Here is a 12675-nt window from a genome sequence, read left to right as displayed (position 1 = left end):
CACTGTCAGCCTCTCACTGCTTAACATGTGCACAATTAATAACTGTGACCCTATTCCACGTAAGGTTTCTGATGCGTATAATAATATGATAATAATATTAATGTTTTAATGTTGGATTGTTGAAAATGCTTGGAGTAAAAAGGGACAATTTCCTATAATGTATTATACTAAAATATTCTGTTTATATTGTACTATGGAGGTAAAGTCAGTGTTTACAAGTATAACTGTCTCCCAAAGCAGGAAGACTTGTAGTGATACTTTAGCACTGCAGTCACAGAGCATTTACACTGAGGTATTGCATTTTGTTTTAGAGACAACCCGTGTGAGCTCTGCTTCTTCCTGTAAACGTCGAAAACAAGACAAAGCAAAGCTCATGAAGTATCAGCGCTATAACGCCAAACAACAACAACTACGACGTTTTCTTTTAACGTTAGCTGTGACTGTTAGCCACTGATGTTGTTAGCTGTTAGCCGACGTTGCTATATTAGCGTCGGTCGCCATGGTGACTGGGAAGACGGCGCAGCGTCAGAAAGAGCAATGTAAACAGACAGCGACTAAACAGACGAGCGACAGACAGCAAGACACTGCTGCCGTGGAGAATGCAGAGTCTGAGCTCGGTCTCCTGCAGTGACGGGGACTGTGTGTGACTTCATGTGTGTCTGTGATGGTCTCACCTTCCCACAGGCACCGTCTCCAATCACTACAATTTTAAGTTGCTTGTCCTGGCTGTCCTCCTCCGAGTCCGACATGACGCTAAAACGTGCTCTGACTGTATCTATGGAAGAAGAAAAAAACAAACCGAAGCACTAGAAAATAGTAAGAGGTCTCTGAGTCTGTTTCTCAGGCTGATCACAGATGGATTAAACGACAGTGGAGTGGGCAAGCAGACGCCATTTTGACTCTAACGCTGCTGCTCTGCTCGGCATGATCCACTCACACACGCCGCTGCGCACACGCACTGTATTCGGTTGAAACGGGGGTAACAGCCTACGAAAAGATAAGCCGAAGGCCACGGTTTGACATTTTACTGAGCATATATTTTTTTAGTATCGACACAAATCCCTTTGCATTGACAGTAAAAGTTCAGAGCCGGAAACCCAAACACCGGCGCTGTGGTCGCGTCCTGTGTGTGACGCGTTGTCGTTGCCATGGCTACAGAGGTCAAAGTGTGAGTATAAAAACATTAGGAAAAAACAAAATTAAGTAAATATTCACTGCTGTGCTTTTAAAAACGTATTTTAGTTACTTCAGTGTTTCTATTTTCTGCTACTTCTACCTTTCCATAATTCGGGGTGAATTTTTTTTTATTACTTTTGACTCCACTACAGCTGCAGATGAACACAAAAAACAACAACATATGATCACGCTTATGAAATATGATGCACTGCTATAAAGTGAACTACCAGGCAATTAAAAGCTCCACCTCAACCACACACAACTCACTGAATGCTACCACTACATATATATTATTTAAATTTGTAAAAACATTATTTAAGTATTCTCTTTTAATTCACACACACACACACACACACACACACACACACACACACACACACACACACACACACACATCGTATTACAAAGTGTGCCTTTATTAATACATACTGTACATATATCATATGTTCAGTGCATTATCTGGAATTCTCATTCACTTTAGTAGTACAGTTCTTACACAAATAACTTAGCAATATTTAATATCTATTAATATATGACTATATTAATATTATATACTGTATAATAGCTTATCATCAGGTATATCCCATGTATGCTATCATCTGGAAATCCATTTTGACTGTAGCAGACAATATAGCAGATTTATAATGTACTCAAACCTTACTTGTCTCGATTCATATAATCCCTACATATGCACAAACATGTACATATGCACAAACATGTACACATGCACAAACATGTACACACGCACATACATGGGCACTTTGGGTCATGTCAAACTGTATCAAACATCATTGGGGTCCTGATTAGGATGATTTAGGTTTACCTGAATAAAAAAAACAGATATCAGCTGTTATAAAGGGAGCCAACAAACAATTAGCATCCTTCAAGGGTTTTTGCTCTTGACCCTGCAGTGTTAGTCAACTTTTCATAACCATAACGTTATTGCTGAGGCATCCTGTCCGTAGGTAGACAGATCTATTTCTCTTTTTTTTCCACTACTCAATTCACGTCTGAACACTGTCCCAGTTTGCCACAGAGGAATATCTTACCAGCTGTGTAATGTGATTGCTCTGGAGGACCCACTGATGTATTTACCAAATGAAGTATGACTATTATTGGCAAATTCAGCTCCAGACTTGGATAAAGTGACAAAACAGAACATTTTAAGACAATTGTTTCATGACATTTCTCCCTAGTGTATTTGCAAATTATTCCCAATTCGTTCAGAGTCAATGTTTAACATAAACATAAACTGAATGTATTCCCACTGGGGGAAATGTAGTTGAAGAATCATGATACAAGGTTGAATTAGTTTAATGTTTCTGCATGAACTGCAGGAACTTTCTTCTTTTATTTGTTCATTTATAATAAGTGTGTATATATTTTTTTAGGCATTTAATATACATTGAAACTAAAAGTATAATTAAAAAACATGCAGCAAAACTACAGTAAAGTAAAAAAAATAGAATTATGACAATGATAAACCTTTGTGTCAGTGATCTAAAACTCCAGCACACTTACATGTGTTACTTATGAATCTGTCATAGATGAGCAGACATTAAAGGGGTGGTATGCAATAGTTTTACTATTTAAAACGTTTATTTATCTGTGGAGCTGAACACAAAGGCATCTCCAAGATAAAATTTTTACTGCCTTTTCTGAGATGTGTGAATTGTAGCTCAAGTGTGATGCTGAGCCATTTATTAACACAATGTCGACAACAATCTGTGGATTCTTGTGTTTTAAACCATTTCTCTGTCATTTGGTGACAGTGTTTGGTAACAGGTCTTTTTTATGGCACTAATTTCCATCTTTAGGTTATATGTTTTGTAATATTTCTCGAAAATGTGCAGCTACAGGCCAAATGTTGAATCCTCGTCTTTCACACTTGCTTTTCACTGCAGGTTGAAGGATGTCGCTGTAACATGAGGGATGGAGAGGAATTTGCACATGGGCCACTTTGAAGCAGGTGGAAGTGACTGTCAGGACAGTATACTCTCAAGAAGAAATGCTTATGAGGGTGTGATTGACAGCTTCCCAGCCAGTCAGAAAGCGCTGAAAGGAAATTAAGCCTAATTGTTTTTAACAGCTTGTAGACAAAAATGACCAAGGACAAACTGTTTGTGGAGAGACAGCAGTTTGAAAAATTCTGTCACTTCTCTGTTCTGTAGAAATCTTATAGGGCCTAAAGGATTAAACATGAATTAATGAAGGAGGGAAGTGTCCGAGCATTTCTAATTAACTGTGTTGTGTCTGCATTAGGCTCAAATGTTGCACGAAAATGAACCGACATTTATGAAACGCAATAATTCTAATTGGACATGGAAACGTCCAATGCCGCCGGACTGAGAGAGTCAAATGTTTACATGGGTTTTCTGTTTGTCCTAAAAATAGCCACGGATCTATAACATTTAAGCAAATAAAGACCATATAGTAGTGGACTAAATATTACATTGAAATGGAAATGGAAAGTAGAGCGCTGTTCAACATGTAACATTTGTGCGTTGTGTTGCAAAATAAACGATATTGCCCAAACACGTGAAAACCGACCTGAGGGCACACATGTGTTTAATTCTATGTGATTACTTAACCTGTTGTTTGACTTGTTGGTTTATTACGCACGGCCAGGTGGATGATCATTATTAAGCCTGCACAGGTTACGTGTCCTGAAACTGCAGGGAGAAAAATATTCATTTATCTTTATGTATTTGTTTTAGGCTAATAAAGAAAAAATACCTTGTGGCGTGAGCGTATCACTTGTTGAGAATGTGAATGTTCAGCGCGTAAAATAAGATAAATTCAGAAATAGTTTGACAATTAAAATCAGCTGTATTCTACAAAATTTAGATGTAACGTTTTGTTTAAACTGACCTTTCTTTACAGTGTAATTTGGTGGCAATCCGTCAAATACAGAGACATTTAACGGAGACATAAGGACATTTGATAGTTCCATTAATTCCTTCCCAAACGCTGAGTCTCTCTGCGGTCGCTCCGCTACAAAAAGACGCAAATAAACCAAAATGGGACCCCAGCAGTAGTCGTAGTTGTAAATAACGTTCAGTTAAGTTAAGTAGAGCATAAATCGGCTCTGTGTAACGTGTCAAATAATGTCGCCAATTTTCTATCATCAATAACAACTGGTAACACTCCCTGCAAATTAAAATAATTACTGCTAGGTATAACAGTGAAGAGCAAACGGCTGAAATGTCCTTGACACATACATACATATCAGTTTAAGGCAGAAAACAGGAGCTCAATGTAACTTCAACATAAAGGACAAATACAAAGAAATCACATGAAGATTTAGGTTAAGGTTGTGGGGATGAACAAAGTGTCTGCTGGAAAAATCGTAATTCCAGCAACTGCAATTCTAACCTCAATATTCCCAAAATCCGTGTAGAGAAAACACTGTGCTGAAAAGTATTAAAAATAAGTTATTTTTGTAGAATAATGTGGACAACAGTACTTGTGCGCAAAACGTCCTTAATGTGCGTAACTTATTTAGTAGATGTAACAAGGTGCAAATAAAATACATGTTCTGTTGAAGCCTCCTTTTAAAATTAGTTTTCTTTTCGCTGGGAAAAAGAAAACTGAGTCAACATTTGGATTACAGTCACAGCATAAATGATGAATACAATATTTCCCACGCACTAAATTATGAAAAAGTCAAATAACGGGGAGACGCTGGAATGGGGTTCACACACACACTCACACACACACCGATGGGGGTGTTTTCATTTCAACGATCGCAGGTTGAAAGGAAAAACAGCCGAGATATGTCCCTCTATATCAGATATCTCCACATGCAGGTATGAAAGGAAGTTATGTGGGACGGTCCACTCCCCAATATCCCTCTCTGTCCTTTAAGCCTGAGACCAGCCAATAAGGAGCATCACTGAAGCTGTAGATGGCCTCTTGCAGCGTGTATACCTGCATCAAGGAGATCAGATTTTAGGACATATAGGCGCCGTTCTGTTTTTATCATACAGAAGATGGGGTAACCAAAAGCCCTGCATATATCCGGGTGCTGGTGCGTATGTGTGCGTAAAAGCGCAGTGTCGTTAGTGCTAAAATACAGATGTTCCCAGTTGTGTTACTTTGGGTCTTTGGTGCTTTCATTATCCATATATGAGTCTACGCGTAATACGTGTATTCATTTATGGCGCAGAGCATACCACAATGTGTGCAGGGATGTATTTAATAAGCCCAAAGATGGATGGCTAACGCACAGCAGCTCCCTGCTGACCCCGACTTAACATCCAGGCTGTTAACTGCAGACCGAATAATACTTCAATTCCATGACTGGGCCTCGCTTTAAGTATTCTCCTGTTTGAAAAAATATATATATCGTTTGCTATCTGCCTACAGCCTTTCCTGCTTCTTCTTCTTCTTCTTCTTTGACTTTAATTTAGGCGCAGTGACATGGGCCTCCTTAACCCCGGAATACTCCTCTCCTTGTGTTGACATGCAGTCCTAAAGGTAGCTGTCAGTTTGCCCTGTCCGGGAATCACAGAGCTATTCATCATTGTTTGACAGGTGTTTTTGGGAAGAAAGTCATAGTGGCCCAGATGACACCTACAAGGTCTGCGTGTGTAGCACGAACACGACTGAGAAGTTTAGGACTCGAGACAAAATAACTTTTAGAAGGCTGGTTTAGAAAATGACGCGTTTCTTGTTATTGCATATTTGGCCATTCTTGTTTTAAAGGGCTTTGTTTGTTTATGCTCAAAAACACACAAAAAAATGCCCTAAACCAGGCTGCTAATGACGAAATGACAATGTAAGTGTTTATAGGCTATTTCAGTCTTATATGTAGGCCATGTTTAATTTGTTTCATCTTTGAGGTGTCTTTTGGGAGTGCAAAACATCCCCCCAAAAAAGAAAGTTTTATAAAATCCAAATTGTGGCAGCATTATAATAATAATAGTTAAAGTGTATTTTCATTTTTTTTCTGTCAAATTGAAGTTCCCCAGTGTCTCCTTAAATAATGAATGTGTTGTCAAATCTTAGAGGATTATTGGTAAAATATGCTCTATTATTATTATTATCAAATAAAAAAATGTCCCCAGCGTCCAAATATTCCACTTAAAACCCTTTAAATAAAATTGCATCCAAATGATGGTAATGCCTGATATGTTTTAATGTTTTTTTCGATCTAAACAGTCATTTAACACAAAAATAACACAAATGTACATTTCAATTAGAAGTTGGTCTGTTTGCTTCCCGCCACACGTTCACTTTCCTGCCAATAACACAAGAAACCGCCCCTCACACGTCCACGCCATGATGCATTTTTTTACATTGAAATAATGTAACGTATATGTTCAAAAGTGCTGAAATATCTTACCTTTACAAACACAGCAAGAAAAAAAAACACAACCTGTAACAGAGTTATGTGAAAAGTCAATGGAATATGCCTATTTCCAATCACTGCAGAGGTAGGAAGGCGCATGTAAAATATAAACCAACATAAGGTGACATTTTCAGTCTGTTTAGGCCCCCCCACCCCCTCGGATCCTAAAGTGGGGCCCAGGGGGAGATCAGAGGTCCTTGAGGGGCTCCCGAGTAAAGAGAGGAATACTTTAAAGTTATTACTGTCACTCCCCAGAGGTTAACATACTGACATTTTATAAGGAGGTCCAGTCTCCCCGTTCATCTACAGTTCAGATAGCCTAAATCATGAGAAATCTCTTCTTTAACGGGGCTCCTCCGCACAGACTCTTACAACAAGAAAGAAGGAGTCGTTTTTAAGTCTCTGAGGATGTGGAGAAAAAGTTGGGGAACCCCTGGTCTGGCCTGTACAACACGATGATGAGGCAGTTCAATTCAGAAATGCTGAGCAGATGAACAGTCCCCTCAGGTCTCCTCCTCTTGTCAGATAAAAATATATAGTTAGTTTAATTTCCTGGGAGGAAAATAATAAAAACAAAAAATTAATAAATATCACCGAGTTCTCACTGATTCCCCGCACATGCAGAGAGTGTCCATGCAGGGAGACAGTAGGCGTACGGGTAATAGTAGGACGGCTGCAGGGAGAGCAGCGGGGGCCTCAGGATCTCTCCCGGGCTGTACTGTCTCTGGTCGTCCCGCACCAAAACTTTCACCGCCACCTTTTTGGCCGCAGGGGTCGACGCCATTAAGTCGGCGGCCATCTGGCGGCGTTTCGTCTTGTACCGACGGTTCTGGAACCAGATCTTGACCTGAGTCTCTGTGAGCTTCAGGGAGGCCGCGAGGTCTGCCCGCTCAGGCCCGGACAGGTACCGCTGGTGGTTGAATCGACGCTCCAGCTCGAAGACCTGCGCATGAGAAAAGGCGGCCCTGGAGCGCTTTTTCCGCTGTTTGGGCTGATCCAGGCTCTTCTCGTCCAGGGTGCTGGAGTCTGAGTGAAGGAGACAGGCAGATACAACATGCAAGTAAATTCCTGTATGTGTTTGTTATTCTAGTACAGCTGGAATCCTACGTGCTGGTTTCAGGTGAGCTCGGTGTGTGTTTTCTTGGATGTGACTGATGAAAAATCAAAATTTAAGTAAGTGTGCATACGTTTACGCAGAAGACTGTTCATTTTTCTGTTTTGGCAAGTTGTTAGAAACTGTCATGAACCAATTTAAACTTGCTGGATGCTGTAGTTCTCAAATTAAAGTGTAAAATATTTGATCAGAGTTTTCATTCAGGCCTAAACATCACAGCTAGTGTGCAGATGTTTATTTAGGACGAGATGGAGTATATTTCCTTATGCGTCAATTAACCGCATGTTTCTGGTAGTTTGTACCTTTTGCCCAGAGTTAAATTATGCAAATATATTATAAATAAAACTAAAGGACTACAATAAATCCATAACAATTAGTTCCATGGTGACAAAGATGGACTATGATCCAGGGCATCCATTTATACTCGTGCGTAAAAGTTAGCAGGACGCGGAGAGATTTTCAGACAGGCCTGATGTCCTACAATAACACAATCACAACACTGGAAAAGTGCACCAGCAGCCATAAACTGAAGGATTTAGAGAGTTCTAGTCAAACTTTTGAAGACAGTTGAAGTTGCTTTTATATAAATCAAAGAGCTGTACTGCACAGTTGCATTGTAGCATTTCTGTCCTACTTACCCGTGGCATTATTGGGTTCACTGTCACTCTTTGCGTTTTCCGCAGCTGCAGACTCGTGGTCTGTCTCCTCCTGCAAACTTTCCTCCGGCACATCGGACGCAGGGTCTCCGTCTTTCTCCGACTTGCACACGGCCGCAGTCTTGCTGTCGTTGTCATCGCTGAGTCCCGAGTCTGAGTCGTAGCTTTTCTGGTCCGTCGGCTCACAAGTCTCCCCCTCGTCTCTCCGAGACCCGCCGTTCATCTCCCCAAATATTTTCCAGCACGCTGACTTGGAGAAGCACATGTCCAAATCTGGCAAGTGTCGGCTGTCGTCTTTTTTGTTCAGGATGGCTTGGATCGAGAAAGGCATCAGTGAGTTGCCACGAACGGCCATTTTCAAAACGTAAAGTTTACTCGGTTCTTTTAGTTGAGTAATTAACCGGCCCGGTTAGTGGAGGAAATGTCAGTTCATCCACATTTTAGACTACTCCCTCCGTGGAGCACTGCGGTCGTTTAACTTTTTTCTCCCTCCAGTGTTGGTTCTTGGTCGCATCCCCGCGGGAGAAGCCGTGGAAAGTTTCTGCTACATCCGCAGGCACGATGCTTCTCCTCCGCATAGCTCTGCCATCAGCCCGGGCTCACTCCAGTCTCCGGCCCTTTTCACCCAACTTTTTTTTACCATCCACCCTCACCTGTGACTGACAGGCACTCCTCGTCGCCTCCCATTGGCCCGGACATGAGGAAAGCCGTTTCACGATTGGACACTGTAAACGACGTCATGCTGCTTTCAACCGGGTGGGAAAAAGTTCAAGAAAAGTTTGGTCGAAGCTTCTCACAGGAGGTTAAACTGACATGTAGGTTACAACCACACAGACTTATTCCAACTGAACCTTCATGCAAAACAGAGGAGAAATTTGTCTCTGCGTGGCTTCTGATGGCAAAATATCTTGTTCATTTTGATGAATGATTCAGGATTAATTTAGCTAAAGTGCAGAATATTCTGTGCGGGTAATGTTCAAATTTTACGCAGCCAGAAAACGCAAAGTCCTGTGCGTAAAAGTCCAAGATCACAAGAAAGCTGATTTTAGCAGTAACACTAGTGGAAAATAAAACGGGAAAATCGTGTCTCCTATTTTCCCTGCATCCCTTGAACGCAGCACCAGGACAATAAATTCGTAGGATATGTCATCTTTTCAAAACTTAACCCTTCATTATCCAGACAGGTCTGATGGGAGTCCGGTGCGTAATGTGACGTTTTTTTTCTCCCTTTGGTGACATTTTGGGCACTGACCAGCTTGCGTCAAGTTATCAACGATTCACTCTGTCTACTTTCATTAAACCTGTAAAGTCACTGAAGTGCTCATTTTCTGTCACTTCCTTGACAGCCTGCATCTTAAATCGCCATGACCAGGTAGGCCTCGGCTTGTGCGAAAAATATATATTTGCAGTGAATAAATTGAAGTTTAAAAAATGAGTAAGTTGACCTACTGTTGACTCTATATTCTGTAATATGGAGTCTGTAACATTAAACGTTGTTAAATGTGTGTTAACAGTTTACAGCCTTTTAATATGTTTCAGGGTCCGTTTGCGTGGACAGCGTCTCATAAACACTGACGTCTGTTCCTGAAAAAATCTGACACATGATAACTGAATTATCTATCTGTCTTAGCACAATATTTGACTCTTATGAAGTGGATTTGTGTGTGAGGTTTCTTTCTCAGACGGGCATTCTTTGCTGCGTAAAAGTAAAACGTGTTTGTTTTCTTTTACCTGATGTTGATCCTCTGTTCATAGAGCTCCAAACGCCTGAGAAACGACGTACGTGACGATTATGAAATAATTTTCAGACACTTTTTTATATTAAACATGAAGAGCGGGTCTCAGCTCTGTCTCAGAGTTTCAGTGGGCAAACATCTGTCGCAGCAGATTCTGTTCCTGACCTCTGCAGTTCTTCCACGTCGCTGGTCCACAAAACAGATCTCACAACTTTTCTGATGTTTTTATTCACCAGCCAGTAAAAATGTAAACGCATTTTAATATCATATTCTAGTCAATATCGTGAAGAATTGGCTTTTTGCTTAGCTAAGCGCGCAAAGGTGAAACTTTTATTAAGTTTATATGATTTAACAGATCATTTTCCCTGTAAAAAGTGGCTTTGAGGCACATCTTCAGATCACATCCTGCGGGCTAAAAAAGTTTATTTTTATTCTTTATAATCAGGTGTTTTTCTGGTTTTCTTTATTATTTTTAAGAAGCCTTGAAATCCGGAGTTTTTAAAAAAATTATTTAGTGCGTGAAATGAATATGAAATGAAATTGATCAGGATGTTAATCTGTAATAAATAATCTGCATTAAATTGGACTGGCGACTTCAGTGCTGCAGCAAGTGTATGTAGGCCTATTGTTAAATAAAATAAGGCATTAATCATTAATTAAAAACATAGTAATAATAACAACAATAATAATAACAATAGTAATAATAATAATAATAATAGTCATCATCATAATTCGTGCCTTGATGTTTGGAAACTAAAAACGTTTCATCTGTAGAAAAAAAGAATAAAAATCGAAAACTGTCGTCAGTCCAGAGGATGAATGATGGCGCTGGCAGCAGGTTCGAAGATGAAAAGAGTCAGACACGTTTTTAATTAATGGATCATTTTAATTTCCATCAGTCTTTTTGGGAGGTTCTTGTTTTATTGAACCGTCTGCGAACCATCCTACAGACTGAGCGCGCAGCAGCTGATTTTAAGAGACAAAACGACTCCCTGACTTTCAACTTCAAATAATACGGAGGTTTATTTTTAATCTCTCAAGTTTCTTAATTATTTCCGAGGCTTTACTCATATTGCGATTGTTGGGAAATGTGCATAAAAAGGTGAATTTAATCAAAGTGCGTTTTAATGATTAACCCGTGAAATAAAAGATAATTGATTTCTCTCCTCGGTGTCACTTCATTTACGCACTAAAAACACGTTGTGGTTAAATCATTAAGCTCATTAAAAATCTTTGTTAGACGTCGTCAACATTATGAGAATCATAAACAAGACAGATGTCTTGTCATATTCAGGTTTCTTCAGTGCTGCAGTCACCTTGTGCAAACCTGTTGCATGCATACATTATACCATCTAGTGGCCACTGAAAATACCTCTTCATCTTGACTTCTCTGACATCTTGTACCTTTGGGGTCAGCTCAGACAACTCACTCAGCTTGAGAACCTGTGCCATTAATTATGACCTGTTTATTCATGAGGACTTTATTGAAATGATTTACTTATCAATGCTTCATTTCAGCTGCAAAGAATGATGCTTCTTTCTTTTTTTTTAAATCGCTTCAACACTCTGTTTTAACTTTATCATTCTGTTCTGTGAAAATGAATTATGAAATTATGTGGCATTGTCTCTGGGCTGGATGTGACCTTGGAGATGAAAAGTCTGCATCACCGCAAGCAAAGAAAACATAACTGGAAAAGGCTAAAAGCACAAACCGCTGTCACCATCTGGATATTTTCACACACCCTGCCCTTGTTCTTTTAGAAACTACTCATTCCACCCAAGGCCAACGCACAAGTGGTACAACACATAGTTCTTTTTCTCTTGTGTTGTAGAACCACAAGTTTCTTTGTCTGTATACCTCAGCCATTTTATCCGTACCATACTGTTGTCTTTTGTCCTAAAACCAGCCCAACTGACCCGTACACAAGGTTTCACCCTGAGGGGGGAAAAAATGGAAAATAAATAAAACTGTCTGCCAATTCTCCAACAAAGTGACTCAGTGTGTGCCTATCAATGTGATGTCAAGCAGAGCTCCAATGGTTACTCTGTGTTTTGGTAACCACACTGCGAGGAAGAGTAATAAGCAGTAAGTAGCTGTAAGTGGCAGGAAATGTAAACAGCAGCACCAACAGCAGCTTGGTTTTCATTCAGATAACTGCAGGGGCATTTCAAACAGATACACAGCCGCTGTGTCGTGATTCACAATTACAGTACGGTTAAGTTGATCAGCTGAGCAACTGAAAGTGCATTTATGTATGCAAATACCTTTGTGAAAAGACAGAGAGGAAAACAAATGATTATTGTGGCTACATAACAATTCATATGTAACAACTCCAAATCAAGCAAATTAAGAAAATCTTGCAGCCATTAGTTCTAATTTAATTTTTGTCTTCTCCATCATTCAGTGGGTAGTTCATTAAAATGTGACATTTATTAGCATATTTCAGGTTTGTTGTATTTATAGGGGCTGAAAGTATAAAGCATATTCACGAGAATATCAGAGATGTTAAACTATCAGGGAGTATTCAAATAATCAGTAACCTGAGTAAAAGCAGCCGTACCACACAATAAAAATACTCTATTACAAGTAAAAGTATGTAGTTATTAATAACAAAATATACTCAAAGCATCAGCAGTACT

The 12675-nt window shown here is 39.7% G+C and overlaps 2 protein-coding genes across 3 annotated transcripts in view; both read right to left on the bottom strand.

Annotated features, from left to right (window-relative positions):
• Positions 1-1110, bottom strand: part of rab28 (RAB28, member RAS oncogene family) — a 29387-nt gene extending 28277 nt beyond the window's left edge. The window contains exons 1-2 of one of the 2 annotated variants that reach the window (XM_027284263.1): positions 938-1110; positions 675-775 (exon numbers count right to left, since the gene is read on the bottom strand). In XM_027284263.1, the coding sequence (XP_027140064.1) occupies positions 675-749 (75 nt within the window). In that variant the 5' untranslated portion in view covers positions 750-775; positions 938-1110. The other variant, XM_010743027.3, reaches the window with a different exon arrangement.
• Positions 1111-6292: 5182 nt separating this feature from the next.
• Positions 6293-9424, bottom strand: nkx3-2 (NK3 homeobox 2). The gene is made up of 2 exons (XM_010743028.3): positions 8282-9424; positions 6293-7555 (listed from the first exon to the last, which is right to left on the bottom strand). The coding sequence occupies exons 1-2, from the start codon at positions 8652-8654 to the stop codon at positions 7131-7133; spliced, it is 798 nt and encodes a 265-aa protein (XP_010741330.1). The 5' UTR covers positions 8655-9424; the 3' UTR covers positions 6293-7130.
• Between the last annotated feature and the right edge of the window lie 3251 nt (positions 9425-12675).

This window comes from Larimichthys crocea, chromosome I (assembly GCF_000972845.2).
Source record: "Larimichthys crocea isolate SSNF chromosome I, L_crocea_2.0, whole genome shotgun sequence".
NCBI lineage: Eukaryota > Metazoa > Chordata > Actinopteri > Sciaenidae > Larimichthys > Larimichthys crocea.
This window is presented reverse-complemented; position numbering and strand designations above follow the sequence as displayed.

What these genes read in the sequence shown, in the direction of transcription:
- nkx3-2 (XM_010743028.3), bottom strand. Translation starts at nt 8,654, where the DNA reads ATGGCCGTTCGTGGCAACTCACTGATGCCTTTCTCGATCCAAGCCATC. An exon ending in TGAACCCAATAATGCCACGG is followed by an intron (nt 7,556 to 8,281) that starts GTAAGTAGGACA and finishes TCCTTCACTCAG; the next exon opens with ACTCCAGCACCCTGGACGAG.